This window comes from Lepidochelys olivacea (genome assembly GCF_965140295.1).
Source record: "Lepidochelys olivacea isolate rLepOli2 genome assembly, chromosome: 8".
Classification (NCBI taxonomy): domain Eukaryota; kingdom Metazoa; phylum Chordata; order Testudines; family Cheloniidae; genus Lepidochelys; species Lepidochelys olivacea.
In genome coordinates, this window is record NC_140418.1 from 87,363,856 (window position 1) to 87,389,624 (window position 25,769).

Here is a 25,769-nt window from a genome sequence, read left to right on the forward strand (position 1 = left end):
CACTAAGATATGATCTAAGCTAACTTCAAAGTATTCTACATTTAAAAGTGAACATTTGCCAAAATGATCCCAAAGTTGTCTGCTAGAGGAAAAATGAATTTAGCACATGCTGATTTCTGAATGGCAACTAGGGTATTTGTGTTCAATTTTATAACAGGTAGAAGGATTCACTCATTGCACTGGTGAATTAATGTAAATTAGTAAATGGTAGTTTGTAAACCTTTGTTACTTCCACTGTGTCTTCAGGCACTTGCACTTGAGTTATATTACACAAACCAATTCTAACACACAATGCTCCTATTTCAAAAAAACAGTGTAAACTTAATTTGTGTAGTGTTTTTCCAAGTTTGTACCCACCACATTTGTTGGTTATCTGAGGACAGGATCCTCCTCATTAGTCAATGCTTATGCAATAGTGTTAATAATCCACAAATGTTTTAATAAAAGCAGGAGGGCTTTTTTTTGTTCTGTACTTGCTAGCAAGATAAGGTAAATTTAATTCAAACATGAAGGAAATGTAACTTAATTAGAAGATGCAATATGCATGTCTTTTTTTCTTGATTAATGGGGATTATCAGCTTGTTTCACTCAACTAAAAACAGAAGGCTAGGAGAACTCTTTGTATTGACATATACCTCTCTGTAGTGACAAAATACTCAGTTTTTTAAAAGTTACATTTCTACAAATTCTAAAAATGACACCGCATGTCTAAATGGCAAGTTTCATTTTAAAATGTCTGTGGAAAAGTGAATTTTAAAAACCAGACTCAAAAATTGCAAGCACTTGTGCTAATTTTAGTTTGATTCCAATACCTACTCATTTAAACCAGTGAATTGTTCTGTCATTTCAGGACCTTCTTTTATAGGTTAGCTTTTAGAGATGTATAGCTGATGCACACCCTTGCATTTCATTATCCTGTTCCTGCTAATCTTCCATCACCATTCTAGAGAAGATAAAAGGTGCAAGTGTTTACATTTCAATGAAAATACATACTTAACAATGAGAAAAATATATCTGAAAAGTACTTAACACTTTAAGTTCATTCAGGTCTATTACTTTTTATCCCCAGCTAAGGTAAAATACATACTATACTGAGGGGGAAAAGGCTTAACTCAGAGCTGAAAGACAGACTGGCTTAACAGTTTTCTTCACTACATTTACTAGTAAAAGAAATGGAATTAAACTGTGATACTGTTAAAGGAGGTGGTGAGGGGGGGAAAAGTCAACTCTAAATGAATGAGGTAATTTCATACATTCAATAGTGTAAATAAATACAAGTACAGTTTTACAGAAACATGAGCATAAATTTAAGGGTTTTATTATCAAAGTCTTGTAAAACAATTTCAGAAACTGTACATCAACATGGCACAGACTGTAGCCCACTTTTGTTTTTACCTGCACAAAAGTAAAAGCTCTGAAACGTCTTTAACTAAGAAAACAGCTCATCTAACTACTTTGCATAACATGGAATCACTGTGTGCATAAGATTACTATTGCAGTGACAGTAAACACAAATTTATTAGTTTATACAACTTGAGATCAAGTAAAAAGTACATTATCAAGTAGACTTGCTTTTAAAAGCATACAAAGGTCAATTTTAAAATGCACTACCTCTTTTTGCAACATATTTAGCTCATGAACAAATACAATAAAAATAAAAAACTGGGTGATGAAAACTGCACAAAGCAACCTCTAATCATTGGACACTGGGCAAGTCAGGAGATTTTGCATTACTACATCAGAAAATTTGACCTCCCCAGACCCAAGAGAAGTAGTTAAGAATTAAACTATACCTCTCTCCACTGCCTGACATGGATTTTAAATTGACTGAGTAAAAGACCATCAACATTAGCCATCCGAAAAGGTTAGTGCATTTTAACCTTGTCAAAATGAAACAAAACCCATCCACCCACCCCCCGAAAAATAGCCACATGGCTAAAAAGATTATCTATTTATATCAGAATGCTTATTTCCAGATGTAACTATGAATATTAATTTTGTGTAGCCACACTTAAGACCCTTAAAAAGATCCATCATATGTTGTAGAATTTTCTTAGAACATTTAGGATGTTTCTGCCACAATTAACATGCAATCAGTGCATTCCCTATACTGCTCTATTACTGCAATGAATCAAACTCTAGAAACACTATCATAAGTGAGCCAATTTACTAAAGGAGATCATACAACATAAACAATCCATGCCTGCTGTAGATGCATGCAGCTTTTCACTTTTGCTTGAAGCAGCACCAAGTTAATAAGACCTACTTGGCTACTCAAACCAAATTTGGCCATAGCAAGAACGGCAACCAAAGTACCTCTCACTATAAAGCTTTTGATGTAAATTAATATCAGGAGCTTTACAACCATTTATAGATTAGAGCTGTATACATCTAGATTTAGGATTAACAAGTACAGCATAAAAGAATCACACAGGAATGACACTGATGCATGTCTGCAGCTGCATTCACTGCAAAGGCAATATTCAGTCACTCATATCCATGTCTTCTTCATGATGATCATCCCCATTTACTTTGGATTCTCTTGCTGAATCTCCACTTCCCTTATCCACTGGTGATTCCTTTATTTTGGGAGAAGCAGAATCTGCTACTTTCTTTTCTTCCTTTTTCTCTTTCTCGCTGTCATATCCTTGTTCTTCTTCATCATAATCCCTTGTGACCTGCTTTGCCGAGATGAAAAAGTAAAAGTAAAACTTGCCTCAAGGTTCTTATGGGTTTAAGGTTAATACTACACCAAAGGCAGTGAAACTAAACAAGTTTTTAAACATACTTTTACGTCTTTGTCACTCTCGGATTTTCTTTCCCGATCCTTCTCTTTGTCTTTGCTTTTTTTCTTCTTGCTCGTTGACCGCTCTCTCTCATCTCTGCTTCTCTCTTTGTCTTTATCCTTCTTCTTTTCCTTTTTATGTCTAAGATGACAGTAGAGTACCTTGCTCAATCTTTGCACATTGCAAAAACTAAGGTTAACACTTTACTGTAATTCCTTCACACAGAACCAGCCCTTCATGCCAAAAACCTAGCTTAAGCCACCACCACAATCACAAAACATCAGTTCAGCCAAGGTTAAGTATTCCTTTAGAATACAATCACGACCAGCCAACTCCCTATCGCAGCTCAAAGCAAGAGAGGGAGGTGAAAAGACAGAGTGGGGAATTTTCTAAACAGTGCAAGGCAGGACATGAAGTTTATTTCCAGAATGCAACACACCCTCCCACACACATTTATTAGTGCCAGAACAACAATCATGACTTCCCTTTCATGGAGAATTTACAGCAGAGTTCAAGAAATTCCTTGGTTGAAAAGGATAAAACTATACCCCTCCACTATAGCTCAAACATTTCAGGCACCAGGACTGTTTCCTCCCCAGACACCCCTTTGAAAATTAGAGATACAGAGCAACTGAATTCAGAGGCCTGCTAGCACACTGACCTTCTTGGAGATGGGGACCGAGACAGTTTTCTTTTAGGGGACCTGGGCTTTTTAGGTGACCTTGTTCCACTCCTGCTTCTTCTGCGCCGTCGATCTCTGTAGGCATTAAAGGGTAGAACAGTCCAAAAACATCTCAAAGTCAGAAGTGTTAAAATTATACAGTTTATATTAACTTAAATATATTTCTACTGGCTCATATCTACACTCTAAAGGAGTATTGCTCTACAGAGACACTCCTGCTTGTTTTACCAAAGACATATTTACTATTATCAGCACTGCAAAGCCAATGCAGCTGTTGATAAGCAGCACAAGCTGCCCTCTATTCTACCTCCACTATCATGAAATAAATTGCCATCTAAGTTCTTATTACAGATATTAATGGTGTAGCAGTCAGATGAAACAGCTTGATTTTCAGCTATCATGTAGAGTTTTCAATAGGAAAATGGTTGTTTCAAACAACATCCATTTTTCACAAGGAAGGAGCAGATATCTATTTTCAGAGACCAAAAGATACCTTCTTAGCACTTAAACTTATTTGAGGCACTTCATAAGTCCAGGTACATCCATCTCTCTCACACGCTCATTTAAGAGATGCTTTATTTGAAAGTACATTTTCTCCTATTATTCTTTTATAGGTGGACAAAATAAATGCAGGTATGTTCCTGTAGTTTTCAAGCTGTCACAGTAAACAGTCTCTGAGTTGTGACCTTTTCAGGAGTCCAGAAGCACTCTGAGTATGTTAATTTAAGACTGGTATTTTTTTTTTTTGTGTATGAGATTTACAGTAAAAAACCCCAAACAAACAAAAAGAGAGAGATGTGCCTAGATCAATAAGGCTTTGCACAGATTTCTTTAAAAGCTCCAGGTAAGACTGAGTCTCTGTTTCACTTTCCTTGAAGTGGGAGCTGCAGGTACTTTGATAAATGGGCTGTGGTGGTTTTGTTGGAACAGCTCCTGTAAGTCTCTGTAACCCTAGTTGAAGTGCTAATTCATAATCTATAGCAATACTCCACAGCAAATTAGAACTGATTTCTTCAGAGGTGAAAGAGGATAATTGTCACAATGATGTGACAAACCAGTTTAGAAACTTTTACACCAATACCACTATATACTATTCTTGAAACACAGACTAAGAAATTGACCCAAGTTCTGGTACCTGCTTGTGCTTCTCGATCGTCTGGTTGTGCTGTAGCTTTTTGGTGGAGTTTTAGAACGTTTCTTTTCCTTCTCTTCCTTCTTTTTATCCCTTGAAAGGCAATGAAATGTTATATATTCAAAACCAGTCAGTTATAGAGACAAATATTTGCATGTCACAAGAATAGGAAATAATACCAGATAACCACAACTCTGACATTTTACAGCACAAATTGTCTCTCCACTGTGAAACTCATTAGTGAGAGAGTGAAAGCAGAGTGGGACAATTACTGAAATAGCAGAACAGCAATTTTAATTCTTTGAGACAGCCAAGGAGTTACCAAGCTTAGATGCTAAAAGTTACAACTGATTTTTAAATGTAATAAGCATCCGCAGCTCCCATTGAAACTAACAGAAGCTGCATGTTTTCAGCATCTATGAAAATGAGGCCACATTTAAGTTCTTAAATACATACTCAGATATCTTAACTTTGGGCATCACAGCAGAACACAAACCTACTCTTACGAAGATACTTCCTCAAAGACATGAAAAGTTAGATTATACAAAAATGTTATTTGTTTAAACCTTGTCAGTGCTATACTTCAGTACCTATCACTGTTAAGATCTCCAATTTGTGGCACAGTAATAAAAACTACTTGGCAGTAGTTGATGACCTGGCTATTTTCTTTAATAGAAGTTAAATTACATATATTTCAGAATTAACAACTGGATTTCTAGAAAATTTCTGAAGTCGCAAGAGGGAATTACTTGGTTTTGGATGCGCTCCTAGACCTTCTGCCTCTCTCTCTGGAATGAGATCTCCTCCTTCTTGGACTTTTAGATCGCCGCCTACTTCTTGACTTTGAATGTGACCGCCTCCTTGATCTGCTTCTTGATCGTCTATCGAACAACGCATTAAACACAGGATTACAAAAATATATTTGACCTAGGCATACCAGACTATTAGTTAAAAGCGGTCAGCGCATACAGAAAAAATAAAGATGGAACCCATAAAGTCATGCCCAGAAAGGCCACAACAGAAAAGCAAGCGCCACAAAGTACAGGTAATGAACGAGTGATGGAAACCTCTATCAGCTATGCAACATTATCTACTTCGATGTGTGAGTAAACACGTATGGTGGCAGAAGAAAACAGATAGGGTGGCAAGGAAGTTTTGGAGGAATTATTTGAAATGGAGAAAGTGAATCATACTGATCAGTAGTAGGAGCAGCACAGAAGGCATGGAGATGAGAGCCAGAGGAAAAAGTATTTGATAAAGCATGTTGGCAGGCAGATCAGAGATGCAAGCACCAGTGGAACACTGCAGATCTGAATGTCGGAACAAGCTGAAACTTGATGCAGAAGATTTAGAGGACCCAGTAGAGCAGTATGAAGACAGGAGGGACATAATTAGCATGACTTAACTGTGCACAGACTATTGAGGTGCAAGATAAGAACTGAGAGGCCAGAGACAAAGTGCCAAGATATTGCATTGGAACACCTAAAATAATCTTGGTTTTACATTTAATCAGTCAGGACATTCTTAAAAAAACCCCCAAAGTGTTTAAGCCACTAGTATATAGAGTAAAATTTGCTGTGTTTACCAGGAGCAAACAGCCCAGTGGAATATGCATTCAGTATAAGAAACAGTGTTTTTGGAGTGAAGACCAAGTCAAATGAGTGTGGATATATATATTTTTTTAAACTAGAAGTGAATGTTTCTGAAAATATCATCCACTTTGAAATCATTGAATCTAGTCCAGTCCCCTGCTCTCATGACAGGACTAAGTATTATCTAAACCATTCCTGACAGGTGTTTGTCTAACCTGCTCTTAAAAATCTCCATGGAGATTCCACAACCTCCCTAGGCAATTTATTCCAGTGATTAACCACCCTGACTATTAGGAAGTTTTTCCTAATGTCCAACCTAAACCTCCCTTACTGCAATTTAATCCTATTGCTTCTTGTCCTATCCTCAGAGGTTAAGAACAATTTATTTCACTCCTCCTTGTAACAACCTTTTATGTACTTGAAAACTGTTATGTCCCCTTCTCAGTCAACTTTTTTCCAGACTTAAACCCAGTTTCTTCAATCTTCCCTCATAGGTTATGTCTTCTAGAGCTTAAATCATTTTTGTTGCTCTTCTCTGGACTTTCTGCAATTTGTTCACATCTTCCCTGAAATGTGGTGCCCAGGACTGGACACAATATTCCAGTTGAGGCCTAACCAGCGCGGAGTAGAGCAGAAGAATTACTTCTCGTATCTTGCTTACGAAACTCCTGCTAATATATTACAGAATGATGTTTGCTTTTTTTGCCACAGTGTTACACTGTTCACTCATATTTAACTACGACTCCCAGATCCCTTTCCACAGTACTCCTTTCTAGGCAGTCATTTCCTATTTTGTATGTGTGCAACTGATTGCTCCTTCCTAAATGCAGTACTTTGCATTTGTCCTCATTGAATTTCATCCTATTTACTTCAGACCATTTCTCCAGTTTGTCCAGATCATTTGGAATTTTAATCCTAGCCTCCAAAGCACTTGCAACCCCTCCCAGCTTAGTATCGTCCACAAACTTTATAACGTACTCTCTATGCCATCATCTAAATCACTGATGAAGATATTGAACAGAACCAGACCCAGAACTGATCCCTGCAGGACCCCACTTTTTATGCCCTTCCAGCAATGTGAACCACTGTTAACTACTCTCTGGGAACGGTTTTCCAACCAGTTTTGCACCCACCTTATTAGTAGCTTCATCTAGGTTGCATTTTCTTAGTTTGTTTATGAGAAGGTCATGTGAGACCATATCAAATACATATGTGTCATTGTTGAATCGGAAGCCGGCAGTAGTGGCATCAGCACATATAATTTGTGGGTGTCTGAATATTGCATAACCCAAATTTATGTTGCAAACAAATTTCCTGGTGTTTGATTTTGCAAACAGTCAACCTTAAAGAGAACCCTGCAGAAATCTAGACATGTGATTACCCGAGCATGGATTATACAACTAAGGATGAAAAATGAAAGGGCAGATTTATAGTAGTATAAATAGACATTACTTTGCAGCATAGAGGACGCAGTGGTAGGAGGAGTAAAAGATGAAGATTGGCCAAACGATAGAATAGGTTAGTTGTTGATAGCAATGAAGAGGGAAGGGTTTGGGATTGGGGAAGATTAATGCATTCAGTTTTTAAAATTGCATTGATAAGAGGTAAAATACTTAGAATTAGATTATAAACACAGTGTAATAGTGTGGCAAAAGCAACACCCTCATGGGGACCTTTGAAGTGCCCTAACTTGGGTCTTCCAAGGAGAGAAATGAGTGCCCCCTTCTGGTGACACTGTAGTAGGCCTCTGGCCCACAAATTAGTTGTCCCTTCAGTCTTATCCCACTGTGAGGGAGGAGGGGGAAAGAGGCCTAAAACAGTTCCAAATCAAAAAGCACACCCAAGTCAATTCTGGGCCATCCCCCAGTCTTCCAGTGGGGCACCCCACCCTTCCCTTCAGGCCTGTCTCCCATTCTCTTACTCATGCATTGCCTGTTTATGGGGTTAAATGTTCCTCCAGCTAGCAGACCTGTTCTTCCACAGCTCTGCAAGCAGAGAGGCAGAACTCCATCCTTTGTGCTGACAAGCCAGGTCCCGTCCTTTTATTCCTCCTCCAGGCTTGGCACTGGGTGCAGAGATAGCTCACGGGGGAGCTAGCCTTACCCATAGGCTCTCCTTAACTCTTTCTCTGCTGGTGTGGGGCCTTTCTATCCCATCACATCTCCCACCCCCAAATACCATTTTGGGTACCTCCCTCCCCCACCAGCTCTCCCAAGAAAAACAATCAATCACAATTTGTGTGATGTACTGGATGTGGAAGGAGAAGGGCTTGAGAGATAGATACCATCCTCTTAATTTGGGGTTGGGTGTCTTTCATGGCGTGGAGCCAATGTAGCACGGCATGGTTGCTAACTAAAGTGAAATTATTGCTAAGAAGGTAGTATAACAGCAAGTCCATGGTCCACTTCACTGACTACGCCTCTTTCATGATTATGGAATATGCCTTCTCCATTGGGAATAATTTCCAACCAAGGTAGAGGATGAGGTGTTTTTTTCACATTCCACCAACTGGGATAAGACCGCCTCTAGTCCCACATCAGAGGTGTTACTCTGTAGTGGGAATTTCCTAGTGAAGCTGCAGCTATACGAGACAGGTTCTCAGAAGAGGTGAGCCCTATGGGTCTGAAAGGCCTTTTCACAAATGTTGGCCCACTGGAATTTCTTTGGGCTATTGGTTTAATGAGATCCATAAGGGAGGCTGCATGGCCAAGAAGCCAGTAATAAATTGTTGGTAGCATTATTTCAGTCTTAGGAAACAGTGTACCTGTTTCTTTGGGGCTGGTGAAGGGCGTGTCTGTAGGCCTGGACCTTATCCACAAGGGTTGCACCTTGCCCTTCTCCAGGACATACTCTATGTACGTCATCTCATTTTTGCCAGATGGCATTTAGTAGGGTTTGCAGTGAGGCCAGCCACCCTAAGGAACAGGAGCACGGCAGTTACATGTTTCAGATGATCTTCACACAAGTCTGACTACAGATTACGATGTCATCCAGGTATGCAGCAGCATGTTATGGGGCTGGAAGACCTGGTCCATTAACCTTCTGAACGTGGCTGGGGGGGGTCATGGAATCCAAACAGCAAATCAAGAATTGAAAAGAAGCCAAAAGGGGAAGCAAGGCTGTTTTTCCCCCAGGTCTCAGGCATGAGGGTAATGTACTCCACCTCATCCAGCCAGTCAAGAATTAGTCAACACATGGCAGAGGGTAGGCATCAACTTTCAATATGTTGACTTTCCTGAAATCTACGCAAAAGCAAGTGGTCCTAACTGGCTTAGGGACCAGCGTTATTGGGCTCTCCAGTCAGTAAACAGCTCAATTATTCTCAGCACTAGCACTGTGAAGCAGGAGCGTCAGTTAGTTTCTCTCATCCTCTCGGGATGATGGGGTTGTAGATTTTCTTGGACAAGTGTTCTGGTTCAGTCTGGACGTGATGAGTGATCAGATGAGTTCATCTGGGCTGCACAGAAAACACAGTGGAGAAGGCAGCAGTGATCAACTGGTGGGGCTGGACCCTCTGTTCTGGAGTGACATTGCTCCTGATTTTGATCATCCCAACCCTCAAGACTGCAGTGGCCTGTGGGACTAATTTGGTCTCCAGTGGGTAAGGGCTATGAACAAGGCTTTCCATAGCATTAAAAGATTCATGGGGTAAACTTTGAATTTCTGTCTGTTGCTGGATCTCATAATTCACAGGCTCCACTTGTTGTATCACCTCATAAGGCCCCTGGCAGCAGCTTTGATTCCACACGAATTTGGAAATAACAAGAGAACTTGATCCTCAGGGTGAAACACCTGGGAGGTGGATCCCTTTATGACAGGATGCTTCCTGTGTGATCTGGGCACCTAGGAGGTTCTTGCTGGCAAATGAGCCTAGAACTTCAGGCTTCTCCTGAAGGCTAAGAACACACTGTACCACAATGTCAAACTGAGGTGACCGTTTTTCCCACATTTGCTGAATGAGATCCAAAACCCCTCATGCTTGTCTCCCACATAATAGCTCAAATGTTAGGAAGCCGGTGGAGGATTGTGGCACTTCACTTGGTCCCAGTGGCAGATATCCATAGCTATGAACCTTCTCAGCATATTCTTTAGCAACCTGTTAAAGTGTTCCATTAGCCCATCTCTGTGGGAACAGTGGACAGACATTCAGAGAGTCTTCATTTTCACAACTGACATTCTTGCTTCATCGTCTGGGAAATGAGGTTTGTACACAAGTCCATTATAATTTCCCATGGAACCCAAACCCAGGCAAAGATCTTCAAAAGTTCAGAAGCAGCTACTCTGGTATTTATGGAGCACACAAGTATGAGCTTCAGGATACCAGGTGGCATAGTCTACAAGCACCAGAATGTACTGGTAGCTTGCAGCATAGTTACGGGGCCAACTATGTCCATTCCAATACATTCAAAGGGTATGTTCATGGGTGGGAGGGAAACCACTGTCCAGAGTGTTGTGAGCTGGCACACAAAGCACAAAAGCTGGGGAAGTCCATATACACTAAAGGCCAAAAAGCCCAGGCTAGAATTCGAGACAGTGTTTTCTCCATCCCAAGGTGCCCATGAAGGATCTGGTGTGGACCAGCCATATAACCTCCCTCTGGTAGGATCTGGGCACCAGAAGCTGGTTTTCTCATTTCCTTGGTCTGGTAGTCTCTCTCAAGGTGAAGTAGGCGGTTGGCCTTCTCTCAAAATGAGGGAAGCTTCATCTTGTCAAGGTTCCACCAATTCCTCACCGACAACCACCACTTGGGTATAGGGTCAGCTCAGGATGTCATCAGCTTTCCATTCTTCAAGGAGTTTGAAAATTTTGTTATGATCTCATACTCGAGGGAAGAAAGGGTCTCCAAGTTGGGATAATACTGGGCCTCACTCTGTTTGGCTGTTGCCAATTTGCATGAAAGTTCCTGCTGCTAGAGAAGAGACATCTCCCACACCAGGTTCACTAGGGTATGTGGAATTGGGGAGACTTGTTGCTCAGAAAAAGGTCCCAACGATTCCTTCATCAGATCCCTGCAATATTCCCAATCTCAGCCATTAACTGAATAGGCAAGGGATGGGGCCAGGCCAACCATTATGCTTCCCCACAATTAGGTTACCTTGGACGCAAGGGTAGGGTTTCATGTCCCTGTGTACATATTGTAGAAGGATAGTTCCCCAGGGTGATCCAGGATTTGGGACCACCAAGATCAACATCAGGATTGAGAATATGCTGAGTCCAAAAGATCACCCTTATGGGGGTGATCAACTTCATAAGACTTTGATCTTCAAGCATGGGCTCCTGCTATCCATATATGCAGAAAGCTGCGATCTTGGGAACACTGCCCACGACAGCCACGTTTTGGGCTTTGATGCTGTGATCAGCACCCCCTGGGGTCCCTCAAAAGTCTCCTCTGAGTAGGGTCCCCCTACTTCAGTTTCCATGGTTGTTCCCTTCTTAAGGCCAGGCAGGTTGGTGGTTTCTTGAACTGGGACCCAGGTCAACAGCCCCAGACCTTTGGTCCAGGCTATCCAACGTCCCTGCAACACACAGGACCCTACCTCATGTGTCCTGGTGAGGGGTCAGCAGGGTGGAACCCCTGCCAAGATGTCAGCCTCTGTAGCCAGCTCTCTCATTCGCCTGTGCTCATCCCTTGGCTCCAGCAGGCCTGTAGCAGATCATCATCATGGGGATCTTGGTTGTCAGATAGTACTCCATGAGGCAAAGGGTGTCAGTCATTGCCTCAGGTTGAAGCTGTAGGATCCAGTCCTTTCCCTCGGGGAAGGGAGTGGAGAAGGGGAGTATCTGGGTGAACTGTTTGAATAAAATTCTTTCTACCACCAAGGTTCATGTCTTCATCTGAGGTCTGAGCCATCTCCAACACAAATCTCATAGCTTTTGGGCAACTGGGGGGGGGGGGGGAAGCCATGCTCTCAGAGGATACTACTCCTCCAGGAAGCGTCAGAACATCTCTTCTGAGACATCCAGAGCATTGTGGATGGCCACTTTGACCTGTCCATAATCTCAGGCAGTAAAAAGTCTAAAGTACATAAACCATTTGCACTCTCCCAGTTAAGTATAGGGCAAGCAAATCTGCCTGCTGTTCAAGGGGCCAACGAGCTGCTGTGACTACCTGTTCAAAGATTTTGAGGAACGCCTTGGTGTCACTATTAGGCCCTATCTTTGTTCCTGACAGGAACAGGATCTGCCATTAGGTCTAGGCCTGCTGGTACCACTGTAGTGGCTGGCTGTATTAGGGTGACCAATTGTTGTACCAGCTGCTGCTGTTGGGCTGCTAGATCATGGATTAACTGCTCCCGCTGGTTGGCCATTTGCTGGAAAAGTTGCTGTTGAGCATTCTGCTCAGCCATTCACTTCAGCAGCTAATCCATATGCATCCAGCTACAGGGGCTGGTGGCATTTGTTTAGGGTCCCTCCTTTTTTAAGGTTTGACCAGCTCCCTTCCACAGGAAGAAGGTCATTGCCTGCATTCTCCATCAAATCCATACAGCATGGAAGGAGCAGCACCCTCCTGGAGACCTTCTAGACACCATAACACAGCCACCGGGGGGGGAGGAGGGAGGGGGGAAGAGGAGCTGCTCACTCCTGGGGTCTAACTGCTCCTCTCCAGTGTCTGTCCTACTACAGCTCTGTAGGCAAAGCTCCCTTCAGGTGGAGCTCTGTCCCTCCTTCCTGACCAACTAGCCCCCAACTGAGCCAGGCTCTCTCCTTTTATTCCCCCTGCAGGTTTAGCATTGGCTAAAGGTATAGCAGGGCGAGGCTAGATGAGACCATAGGCTCTCCTTAACCCTTTTTCTGCTTGTGTGGGACATCTGCTCCACCACACAGGGTGCGAAATAAAAATGTTTCAGTGGACACTCTTAAGGCTCCGAGCAAGTTGTCAGTGCAACTCTTGGTGCTGTAAAGTACAGGACTGTCTGTGCTACAATGTCACTTTCCAATCCACGTTCCCAAGCTCTCTACATGGCTTTACTCACTGTCATACTCTGCACTGGTCCTGGTAGTCAACTTAACACCACTAAACAGATTTGCTTTTTTCTCTATTTGTACCTAACAGCCGGTATTGCCAAGCTTAACGTTTTAAACGGAATTTTGAAGGAACTGTGTAAGGCACTTATTTCTGTTAATATTTATGGAGTGAGAAATCTAACCTGTGCCTAGAAGTAGAAGGAGTTCTCCTCCTTCTTGATCGTGATCTTGATCTTGAATGCCTTCGTTTTTCATCTTTTTTATCTGAAATTACGAAGGGGAAACATTAGTACAAAGGTAAAAGTGGTATCTATCTTTAAGACCACCCATAAAAGGAAGTAAGCGTGTTTGCACCCTCTTCAGACATCATAAAGAAGCAAAAGAAAGCTTGAAAAGTTGTTTTTTGGTGGTGGTGTTGTTTTTGTTTTAAGTATCAGAAATTCAGGTCTGGTCTAGCCTGTTCTTGGAAGATGCTTTGGAGAACTAGTAGACTATGATATAACATGAAACTTGATTTAGAGGGGAAGTAATTTTTATTCATACTAGTGAAAAAAAATTCACACCTGCTCAACTCAAGCATTTAGCTGTGGGAAGAAAAACGTAAGTTTCAGCATTCCCACCCCAATTAATTAATTAATTAATCAATCCCCAATTAAATCATCCGAGCCAGGGCTTTGTCAAGCCTGACCTTAAAAACTTCCAAGGAAGGAGATTCTACCACCTCCCTAGGTAACTCATTCCAGTGTTTCACCACCCTCCTAGTGAAAAAGGAAAGTATGAAAACTATGTTTTACAGTGTATAAGCCCTTTTTAGCGGCTATACCGCCAAAAATGGTGTTTAACCAAATATTTAAAAGTAGTTCAATTACCTGGCTCTATGGCTGCAGAAATCAGTGATTGTGCTTCTCTTACTCTTTTCATAGCTTCCTCTATTTCTTTACTGGAGGTATCAGATTTCAGACTTGGTGAGACAAGACCTGCAGCTACATGGTTCAACCTGGAACAAGCCATTAAGTGAAGTGAAAATGAAATTTCAGATTGAAAAAAACTGACTTTTTAAACGAATACTGACCTAGACTGGGCAGACTGCAACTTGCTTGGAAGTAAGGGGTACTGCTCTTTGATTAGCCCAAGAAGGAGATTGCAGCTCTGAGTCAAACTCCCTCCTGGTCTTGCCACTGCTTGGGGGAAAGAGTGTCATGTGCACCCTCCAGCCTATCTGACTGAACCCACCACAACCACACCATCACACACAGGGCAGCCGGAGCCATGCTCGGTGGCCACACCTCTGCGCATAGGACAACATGAGCCAGGCACCATGACCACACCACTGCACACAGGGCAATGTGAGCCATGCACCATGACCACACCATCACACACTGGGCAGCATGAGCATGCCCAGCGATCACCATGAGATGGTCAAGTTCAGGATCCTGACAAAAGGAAGAAAGGAGAGCAGCAGAATATGGACCCTGGACTTCAGAAAAGCAGACTTTGACTCCCTCAGGGAACTGATGGACAGGACCCCTGGGAGGCTAAGATGAGGGGGTAAGGAGGCCAGAAGACTGGCTGTATTTTAAAGAAGCCTTATTGAGGGCACAGGAACAAATCATCCCGATGCGCAGAAAGAACAGTAAATATGGCAGGCGACCAGCTTGGCTTAACAGAGAAATCTACGGTGGGCTTAAACACAAAAAGGATGCTTACAAGTAGTGAAAACTTGGACAGATGACTAGGGAGGAGTATAAAAATATTGCTTGACATGCAGGGGTGTAATCAAGAAGACCAAAGCACAACTGGAGATGAAGTGTATTCAGATGTAACTACATTGCTCCTTCCCCTACTCACAGGGGTGGGCAGGGAAGAAATGGAAAGAGGTTGGATAGACATCTTATGTAGCAAGCTCCACAAATCTGCTCTGTGCTGGAAGCAGTGATACAGGGTACGAGGACATGGGACAGCTTACATCCTCTTATTGCTTTGGCCCAGGGTATCACTATTGAGCCCACAAGTAGTAAGGGGTCCATTTATTGTCTTGTATAGATACCAGTTACCAATGTTACCCCTCAAATATTTTTGAAAAGGCAGAAATTTTTATTCTGATCGTCTTAAAGGGTAAATCCTTAGAGGAGAAAGTAAACTAATTCAGATTGATGCGACCTGCAGAACACAAGATTCCGTTTTAACTTTGTTTTCAGAAGTCAACTTGTTTCTGTGCAAGGTGTACTTGCTTGTACCTAATGGTTTAAAAAGGATTAAAGTGACTGCACCACAAGTTTCTTTACATAAAGGGCATGGAGTAATGAAAAAACTGAATTCCTCTCGCCACCAAACTAGGAGAAACACAGTCTTTGATGCCTAGTGCTACGGTGAACCAACTCCCCACCCCCAGCCCAGGTGGCTTCCACAGGAAGCTAGTTTCTTCCAGTCTTTATCTGGCCAGGTGTGGGAAATGGGTCAGTATTGAGTGACATGAAACATTACCCTCAAGATTAAGTGCACGCCAATATAAACCTAAATACTGAAAGCTATCACTTGCACTTACTTTGGATCCACTGTGCTCATAAGCTTTAATAGCTGATCTGCTGCAAGAGACTGTGAAGAGACATTTTAAAACATGTTGAAAAGCATGAAATTTGCTTTAACACATTGACAGGTTAACCAAGCCTGAATACACATGGAATATAGCTAAAAACAAGAGCACAAAGTGCTTACAGTTGAGAAATGCAGAGACAACACAAAGAAACAGGGACTAGGGTTCAGTGGTTTCTTTAACCTTCTACTTCTGGGGGGTGGGTGGGTGTGTGTGTTGTTACAGACATACTTGCAGACAGATATTTTGAAATAAATTACCAAAATAATTGAAAATGGCATGATTATACAGTGTTATTTTGACAAATAAAATTTGCAGAACTTTAAAATATTCTGTGCAGAATTTTTAGGCACAGAATTCCCCCAGGAGCCTGACCTACACCATTTGAATGCTGGTGTTCCAAGTCTTCAGTTGGAATCAACCACAGGGTTTTAGAGACAGTAATTCTTTAGTATATATTATCTCAAGTGTCAGGATTAAATTAGAAAAGAAGCAAGACTGCAAAAGGATTTTTAAGTTGTACTATGAAACTGCTAGGCCCATAAACAAATGTACTGTATCATATGAAAAATAGGATTAATTTCTAAAAATTATTGGAACTTAAAACTATGCCCAATTTGGTCCCTTGCTATAACAGTATTTTTTTAGCACTGGTTCAGGAATAAATATAGCAAGTCCTGGACCTTCAGTCGGTCAATTAATATACTGGTGGATCACAATCTACTGACCACAGTCTAAAAGTCTGCCAAAGCTGGGAAAAAAATAAAAAGTCACTTACATACCTGAGAGTTTAAGTTTGCTCCAGGAAGCCCAAGAGCAGCTAGGGCAGGATCAAGAGCAGGAGCTCCCAAAGCAGCTAAAGGAACAGCACCAATCTATAACACACAGATGATAAATTAAAAAACAGGCATTGACACAGTACAGTCCCTTTAACACTACCACATCACCTCCTAATTTAAACCCAATCTAGCAATCATGTACATTAATATACCCTTTAGCAAAAGTGCCAGTAAGACCACTTCGCCTCTCCTACTTATGTATTTGCAAACTGAAACATATAGAAGTAATACTATTGGAATTTTAGGGGGAAAAAAAGATTGCCTCCCACTCCCTTGGGCTGGGTGGGTGGGAGGGAAACAACCACCAACCAAAAAGACTTTGCCATTATATTCCACACAAACAACTTAAAATGACTTTTTTTTTTTTTTAAAAAGTGACTAAAAATATCACTATGTTTATTGCTTCACTTTCTATAGCAAGTATGCTTAGATTACAATTAAAAAGGCAATTTTAACAGCCAGACTACAAACTCTACCAGGATTCTTTCCGTAGCATTCATCATGCCTAATAAAAGGCTCTGAAGGTAATATTATACCTTCAGAAATACCTGTGCAAACTGACTGACCAGATGTAAGCCATTAGAATTTAGTAAACAACTGCAGATGCTAAAAAGGAACAGAATCCATCTCACTATTTTAGTTGCAGTGGGTCTGCAATGCTAGCCAAAGTAAAAGGCAGTTTTAAAAATACACAACCCCTCCCCCCCCCCATTTTTCTCACTGAAGTGAGCAATTATGACTGAATACACACAGAAAACAGATCTGCATAGTAAGTATGTACCTTCCCTCCCCCTTTAAAGGCATACAAGGATACTCAAACAGATTCTATGAAAACAATAATGGAATTCTGAAACATGCCTACTGAATATATATACACCCAACTCCCACTGAAAGTCAATGGAAGCTGGGCACCTAACTCCTTTAGATGCTTTTAAAAATCCATACCAGCCATTATAGTTTCTGAGACAGCCTAAATAATCATATAAGAAAATCTATTAAATAAATTCCAAAGTAAAGCGCATTTCAGATTGGCACAATTGAAGTTAAGGATCTGTGTACAATATACACATTTTCAAGAATGTATACAGTCCATCTTAAGACAAACTAACCCTTCAAACAATAACTGTATTTAAAGCCAGTTCTGGACCAAGTTATTTAATGGTTTTAATATAAAGAGATAGAACTGAGAACTTGCCCCAACGGAAGTCTGATAAAATCTTCTGAATAATTTAATCCCAAACTCTTCTTCCCCATGGTTAGGAGTCACCAAAGAACTTATACAGGCTACTAGAAGCACTAATTAAATTTCTGAGCATGCTTGTAAAAACCCAGTCTCCACACTAACGACCTACCATTGTTATACCATACAGTTCATCATGGTACAACTGATTTGCAGTGTGGTTACAGTGTTTAACTAAACCACTACAATGATCAATACAAAGTCAAATCTCTTCTTGCCATCCAAGCCTATTTGCCCAAGTGCATTAATATAGTAGATTAAGATCTAGCAAAATATGTACAGTATTCCTTTCACTCCAAGCAAATGAAAACCTACCTGAGAAAGTGGGTTGGGAGTAGGCAGGAGACCACCTCCAGGCAGCAGACCTGCCACAGCATTAGCTGGTGCCAAAAGAGATAAAGCCTTAGTCTCATCAGGAATAATTCCTGCAGAGAAACAGCCTTGCATTAGAATATATTCTCTCTCAAGGTCAGAAAACACACAAATACACCCAGAAAATGTCTCCCTGATACACCACCTGAGTTTGTTGAAAGTACTTATGTTGGCTAAAATATAAAGCTTGATTTCTATTAATATTTATCATTAAATTTTATGTCAGAATGAAACTTCAATGTGTGAAATTTGACTGTTCCTTTTTCTCTACAAATGGTTAAGTTTCTAGCGTAAAAAATAGCACAATACACACTACTTTTTTGTTAACACTGCCAAGATTTCATCACCTGTACTCGATTTTTAAGTCATGAACCAAACGTAAGCAAGCACAGTCGGTTCTCCAGGGGTGTGCTCTCAACTTTCAAAAGCTGTTTTATGAACAACGACTCGTGTCGGCTGCTTCACTATAAAGCACACAGAAAAATCAAGATACACAAGACAAAAAAAGTTTGATTTAGGGGTTAATAATATGGTACAGTTCACTATGATTTTTTACACCTACCATACAAATTTTGTAAAAATTAAGAGACGGTAAGGAAATATTTTGTTGAATAAAGCGTAGGGCTTTTGCTGACTCGTCAAATGAATATGAAAGTGTCTGCAGATCTCCAAATACACGCTCTGTGTGTATATACAATATATTGTGGCACATTCCTTACCTGTCCAGTAAAATGCATATGTTCCATTATGTGCCACACTTACTGTACCAAGAATGCTGCTACATATTGCCATTTCAGAAAAAACTTCTGGCCCAAACTCTTGTAGCCAACTAAGACAAGTGTGGCTGATTTTACTGCCTATTCTGCACACAGAACAATCTTATTAAGGGTCCTACTACGAAACAAATATATATGTAGGTAATTTTTATTCTATCCAACAGCAAAAGCCCTATACAGATGGATTAATCTGTTAATGTGCCCAAGCCCCCAAAATGAGAGTTCAATAAGACAATTTTACTATATATTTGCAAATACCAGTAGTGTTTCTGTAATACATATTGAGAAACTGCATCTCATCATAAAACATACAATATGTACAGGGCACTTAAGAGAAACTGGATAAGCTGCAGAAGAAAACTGTTGGGTGGTATTTTCAGCAGGGCCTGGTATATAGTTCAGGCTGAACCAGGGAAAAGAACTGTAAAACACAACAACAAAAAAGAAAAACCACTGTTAAATAAAGGTAATGGTTCCTTCCACCTATACTGAGAAGTGCCGATAATATAAACAAATGTATAATACACAGCAGTGTTATCTTGCTTGTGTCATTGAGCGGTCATCAATTTAGATACCAAAAGTTATGGGGGGGGGGGGGGAGAAAGGTCATTTAGATATAGGGCATTAATGCATCAATATATTAACATACCTATAGAGATTAGGGGTAATTTTGCATGCAAAATTATGTCTCAGAGGATATTATAAATTATATCTACACATATTTCAAATTAGTGCAAATACATTTCTGGCATCTAAATACAACTCCTCTGACTTATCTTGAGACACCTCAGAAGATCTGCATCCATTAAAAAAAGAGTCATGCATTTGATCCTCTTTTTTTTTTTTTTAAAGTATTTAGAAATAAATAAAACTACAATTTAAAAAAAAGCAATGAGGCCCCTCACCAGTTAATTTTCATGCGGCAAAGTTTTTTTTTACTGCTGCTTTGTTAGAACCAAGAAATACTGCTTGAATGTGTAGAAATGAAAGAAAAAGAAACAGACAAAAGAAACAAATATTAACCAAAGAACCTAAATAACCCCCCAACCATCTTTAATATTAAAATTCCTTCCAAATCTAGGAATATCACAGTGAAAATTAAAATTAATACTATGCCTTACCGTAGACTTTGTGTATAGGTCTAAAACACAAAGCAACAGCCAACACCAAAAATATCAGTAAAAGCTAAAACTGGACTGTGATTGTGATATAGGGGACTATTATCTGTGCAGTGTAATAATTAACATTTACTTTAGTGATGGACAACATTAATACAGAATATCACAATAGAAATTATAGAGTATTGGGCTCCAGTTCAGCAGACTACTTAAGCATGTGCCTAGCTATAAGCACGTAAATAGTCTTGCTGACTTCAAATACCTTCCTATACTGTGCTTAAGTACCTTGTTGAATTGGGGCCCTACTGATAAATATAAAGAGAAAACTCTGTATTCCAAGTATAAAAGCAAACATTTTATTACAAAAATAAGGGACTTAAATTTAACTTGAAAACAGCAGACTCTGTACTGTGATATGCCATATCATGTCCAAAATTCTGAATCTCCAGAACCACACACAAGATGCCGCTCATCCCACAAGAAACTCCTTGTTCAAAATAGGCCCAATAAAATGCTAGTATTGGTTTAACTTGTAACATATCATCTTTAGCACATTCAGAACTGAAACTATTGGGCAGATTTCTCTAAATGCCAAGTTTATCCACCATCAAGCAAATCCGTCAGTCATACTGACAGAGAACCACATTACCCATCAGTAATTCAAATGTTGAGTTTAAAGTTCTTAAACAAGGGCCTCTGAAATATTTAAATGCTATTGACAGAGATACTGTTATTATAGCATGACTTAATAATGTATAAATAAGAATAAGGAAGAAATTCCTTAAGATTCACTTTTTGCCCAGATTAATGTAAACCAAAGCAACTACTTAGAAAGTGTTCTGTATTTTGAAAAATGACTCAATTACAGATCATGCTACAAATTTTAAAGTAATTAAGTCTTAAATGTTTAATTTCTTTTAAAATTTTTCTTTTAACAAGAACCTATGACTGCTCACCAGCCATGGAAGACAGCTGATAGAATTAAATTGCCTTGTCAAAAGTCTGAACAACACAGGCCTTATCTTAAATTTGTTACTGTAATACGACTTAATCCGCAGAGATTTTACTCTATTTCAAAAGGATTTTAAGTAAAAAAATTTAAGAATAAACCAATAATCAATATATTTGAAATAAATTACTTCTAAAGCCTAGTAAAGTTTAATGAGACTTCTGTAAGAAGTGTTGTCTTCTCAACACATTGTTTTAAAACAAGTTCCAAAAAACCTGCTCACGGTCTTTTAAATTACTGTAACACCCTATAATGTTAAAAAAAAAAAAGAAGAAGAAGAAGAAGAAGAGATAATGTAGTTAACAAGTGGTTACACCAGGAAAACACTTGGGGACTTGAGTGCTTGCTGGCCTTTAGTTAATGTCTAGAATCCCCTGTAGCTGCAGAGGACCCACTGTGTTTCAGTCATCTGGAAGGGCTTTGCATTTGCCTTCTCCACTACAAAAATCACACACACAAATAACAGAGAGAAGAGTTTATTATTCAGTGAAATTCTATAAAATATAGCAAGCCTGAACAAGAAAATTTGGAATAAAATCTAATACCCAGTGCCCATTTGGCACCTCTTGGAAGATCTCACTTTCATCTTAAAGCATAATCATTCAAACCCTTGGTATACTGGAATTTACAGGGAGGGTGAATGTTTTTTCAGAGAAGTTGTCAACTAAACGAAGTAGCAAAGACACTGCAAAATAACTGCTAATCCACTCCCCCATTCACTCTCAAAGAGGGAGAAAAAACTTGCATGAGGAAATTATATAAAAATACATATCCTGAATAATTCATCTTTAAGGCAATGTTTCTTATGCATACAAGTCAGCATTTTTAAGTCTGGTTAGAAACATGTCTTAGGGACTTTGATGCATTAAGAGCATAATTTTCATATAATTCTGCTTAAAAACATTCGCACCTTAAATGTAAGATTTTCTTATATAAAAGATTAACAGGAAAACTTCCAGCTTTCATCGGGTGTCAACAGAAAAACAAAAATTTGCTTTAATGAAAGACCTAATGACAGCGTACCAAGGGTTTCAAAACGTTAATATCTTAGATATTTTACAGGTTACTAAACCTCACTCTACTGAACTATACTGGGGTAGACTGCCATCTTATGACGACTTCATAGGTCATTAAACAATTCACAAACCTTCTGCATATGGTACGACTATCAACGCTCTGTCAACGAACACAGTGTTTGTCAGATGCTGGGCCACAACTGCCGAGTCAGGATCATGGAACTTTACAAAACAGACCCGTGATGAAACAGGCAAAGGAGAATCACTAAAGGAAAAAAAAAAATAGTAGTATTAGATACAAACTTAACAAAAAAAATCAGACAAATTCATTAAAAACACTTAAACATTTGCAATCTGTTCACTGTATTAAGTCTAATGACTATGTATCTGAATATAGAGCACAAGTGTTGCAGTGTGGTTTGAATTTTGTATCAGTTCTTACCATTAAGCTTTCATTAACAAGGATGATTGATAAGAATGTGTACATAAGAATGAAATGATACTGAATGAAGTTGCTTTGCCGTGATCACCAGAGATCTAACTACAGGATAGGAAATTAATTTTATTCCCCATTTACAAGAGATAAATAAATGCTAATTCTACCACACACACAATCTTCTCTAAATTAGCCAGTTATCTGAATACAAACTGGTAACTATGATTCAGGAGAGTGATCCAGTGGGTAAGATGTGAAAGGGCAGTGGTGGCAGCGGCAAGAGAAAAAAAGGTATATGCCCCCACAGAAACTCCAAACATAGCAATTTCTACACCCCTCTGCTTTTGGTCCAAAATAATTTTTGAAGTTATATTAAGCACAGAGTAATGATTAAAATAGCACTTTCATTTAGCTATTCACACATTTTCAATAGGTTTATCTTTTAGGCTAAAGTTTATCATGCGTTTCCTTATGACTAACTTCCAAAATGCACAAAAAGCATGAAGTTCAAATTTGAAGCTGGGCACATTATACGCAGATAACTAGGATTTGCAACAACATAGGACCAGAAATAGATCAAACAGAAAGTCAAGAAATTAAGGTGACAGGCAATGGATTTTAAATCTCACCAATTGCATCAAGAGTTTTTGAACTCTTATGTAGTGAACTTGAAGGAGACTAGAATGTCCCTTATAGGGCAGATCCAGGTCCATGTCTATGCCACAGTTCACCTGCAGCAACTGTTGGTGGAGCTGCAATTAAAGCTGAATGACTACCCAAGGGAAATACACATTGGGACCATGTAAAACTGTTTGTTGCAGGATCCTAGGGAGGGTGAAGAACCCTGGAATTTCTGGTAGAGAGTGAGAAGATCTTTTCCATTCCTCCGTGACAAAAGGCGAAGAGTTGAAGGTTGTAAGGGACATCAACTTCAAGGTGTCCAAAGAGCATGTGTAAAGGTTTGGAATTTGTTTTTTCATTTACCCTGGTAGGAGTGGAGTTTTCATTTACGCAGAGGAATAAACTATCCAGCCAGTGAGGGAGTCTGAGGCAGCAGCCACACTTGCATGGTAGATGAGGCAAGACCCCTATCGATGTTGGGGACAACTCCCCACAAATTAAAAATATCTTGCAGTTCTGAGCAGTAGAAACACTGTGGCTGAAAAATAATCTATCAAATGAAGATTGTCTTCATTCAGATACCTACAAACATGGAGCATATTTTACCTGTTCACAATAGATTACTGGCTTCTAATTAGTATCCTGGTGCAATTCAAAGTGTTTGAATTAATCTATAAAGGGTTCATAATTTGGATTTTATGTTTTCAAAACAGGGTGGCTAAAAATAAATGTTAATTTTCTTTAAAACTTCCGATTCCTTTATTTAAAAAAATAAATACAATAAACCTATTTAAAAGTACGATAACTTATGTCAAAGCCTTCATTTACTATAATCTAAAAATCATTTAAATTAAATTAAAAAAAAAGCAGCATCTTTGAAAGTCAAATCACTACACTGGTAGAAGTCACTGGCTAAGCACTAGAAACCAGAATTTGTTGAAGTGTTAAATCCAGCTTCTAACAGCAGTAACCTCTTCTGCAGGTGCAAAGAGACTATTTTCTCATTTTAGTTCATTCAACTAGTTCAGTTCAATAACTAGTTCATTTAAAGCTAAGAAACTGATTGTGAGTTGAAAAAGCAGGACAGCTTGTTTCCCCCTTCCATCTATGAATAAAAACTAAGTAAGAGAGAATGACACTTCTTAGTTCTACAATCTTGAAGGCCATGGTGACCAGAAAGAAATCAATAACTAGAGACAACAACACTTCCTTTGTTTAATAAATCAGTTTGTTTTAAATGCAAAACATGTTGCGATAAACTTTTGTTATATATCCAGCACACTTAAGCTAGTTTTATTTAACTAATAAAAAAAATTTAGAATGCGTTTTTTGTGCATTTTTCCAAATAGAACTCGACAAATCAAAGGTAAAATGTCAATCTAGTAAATAAGTAATGCATCATTCACCATTTTCGACATATGTTAAGGTATACAACTACTTAAATGAATGTGTATACAGTTATGCTCCTGGTTAGCAAAGAGAAGCACCAAATTTAGTATAAAGGCTAAATTTAGTTGCAAGTCAACATGTAATGGTTACTAGCCAGTGAGAATCAACTTCTCTTTTGGAAAATAAGTGCAAATACAAAACAAGATTAAAATAGATTTAAATAAAGGTTTCCTGCTTCATGATGCAAACAGATTAAAATCAGTGATTTAAAGCAATCTACACTGATCAGAAAGTACTACTTCTTATCTTACTTCATATTTGTCTGACCAACTGAAATCTTGAATGCAAGATCCCAATCTAACAAAGCAAAGTCTAACCTTCAAGACCTGAGACTCTGCTACATCAGGCTTCATATCCTTATGTACATGAAAGGACCAGAACAGCAACCAAAAAGACTGAACAGTACTTAGACTTTCATATTTTAACAGTATTAACATCTTAGCTTAATATTTCTCTTAGATCTTGGTTTGCCTATGTAGCTTGGCCTTAAGTACCTGAGCCTTGACAGAATCTAACAAGCAATAATATCATCACAATTAAGTAGGTTTTAAGACAAAGCCATTCCAGGGTTGCTTTTGACCGCATTCCTCTTTTGAGCAGGTCATCTTAGCGGTTCTGCAATGTCATTTCTTCAGTAGTGTCTGCTATTCTCACTCTAATTTTGCCAAGAAGTGGTTCTGGCACTTTCTTCAGCAGCATTTACCTTTCCGGTGCACTGACTTTTGATCAGGAACTTACTAAGCTGAAAAATCATAAGAACTGTACATACTACTATTCCAAATGTAAATTCTGTAATTCTCAATACCACTGAATCCTTAGTCAAACCCAAAGACTTAGATAAGTTACAAAACTGATGCTGCTTAGTTTAAACAGAATTGGTAGAACTGTATAAAGAAAGCAAATAATTCCTGCTGCAAGAAAATGCAGAACGCCATGTCATAAAGACTTAAACATGTTACATTTTAAACAAATCTCCATCATTTTTTTAACCCGTTTCCGAAAAAGATTCTTCGATGGAGACAGAATCTGTTTACACAAATATATGTCCTCATCAACCTACCCATTTTACCTGATTCATGTCAATAGTTTGATTCCATATATGACATCACACAGGCAATACAAACACTAAAGCTTTGATACCC

The 25,769-nt window shown here is 39.3% G+C and overlaps 1 protein-coding gene across 2 annotated transcripts in view; it reads right to left on the reverse strand.

Annotated features, from left to right (window-relative positions):
- Positions 1-1,302: 1,302 nt before the first annotated feature.
- The window catches only part of SRSF11 (serine and arginine rich splicing factor 11), a 41,113-nt gene continuing 16,646 nt past the window's right edge, over positions 1,303-25,769 (reverse strand). The window contains exons 2-12 of one of the 2 annotated variants that reach the window (XM_084636715.1): positions 22,253-22,386; positions 18,146-18,255; positions 16,534-16,626; positions 15,704-15,753; positions 14,028-14,155; positions 13,341-13,422; positions 5,350-5,481; positions 4,604-4,693; positions 3,448-3,543; positions 2,789-2,927; positions 1,303-2,681 (exon numbers count right to left, since the gene is read on the reverse strand). In XM_084636715.1, the coding sequence (XP_084492841.1) occupies positions 2,484-2,681; positions 2,789-2,927; positions 3,448-3,543; positions 4,604-4,693; positions 5,350-5,481; positions 13,341-13,422; positions 14,028-14,155; positions 15,704-15,753; positions 16,534-16,626; positions 18,146-18,255; positions 22,253-22,386 (1,252 nt within the window). In that variant the 3' untranslated portion in view covers positions 1,303-2,483. The remainder of the gene's footprint in view (positions 2,682-2,788; positions 2,928-3,447; positions 3,544-4,603; positions 4,694-5,349; positions 5,482-13,340; positions 13,423-14,027; positions 14,156-15,703; positions 15,754-16,533; positions 16,627-18,145; positions 18,256-22,252; positions 22,387-25,769) is intronic. The other variant, XM_084636716.1, reaches the window with a different exon arrangement.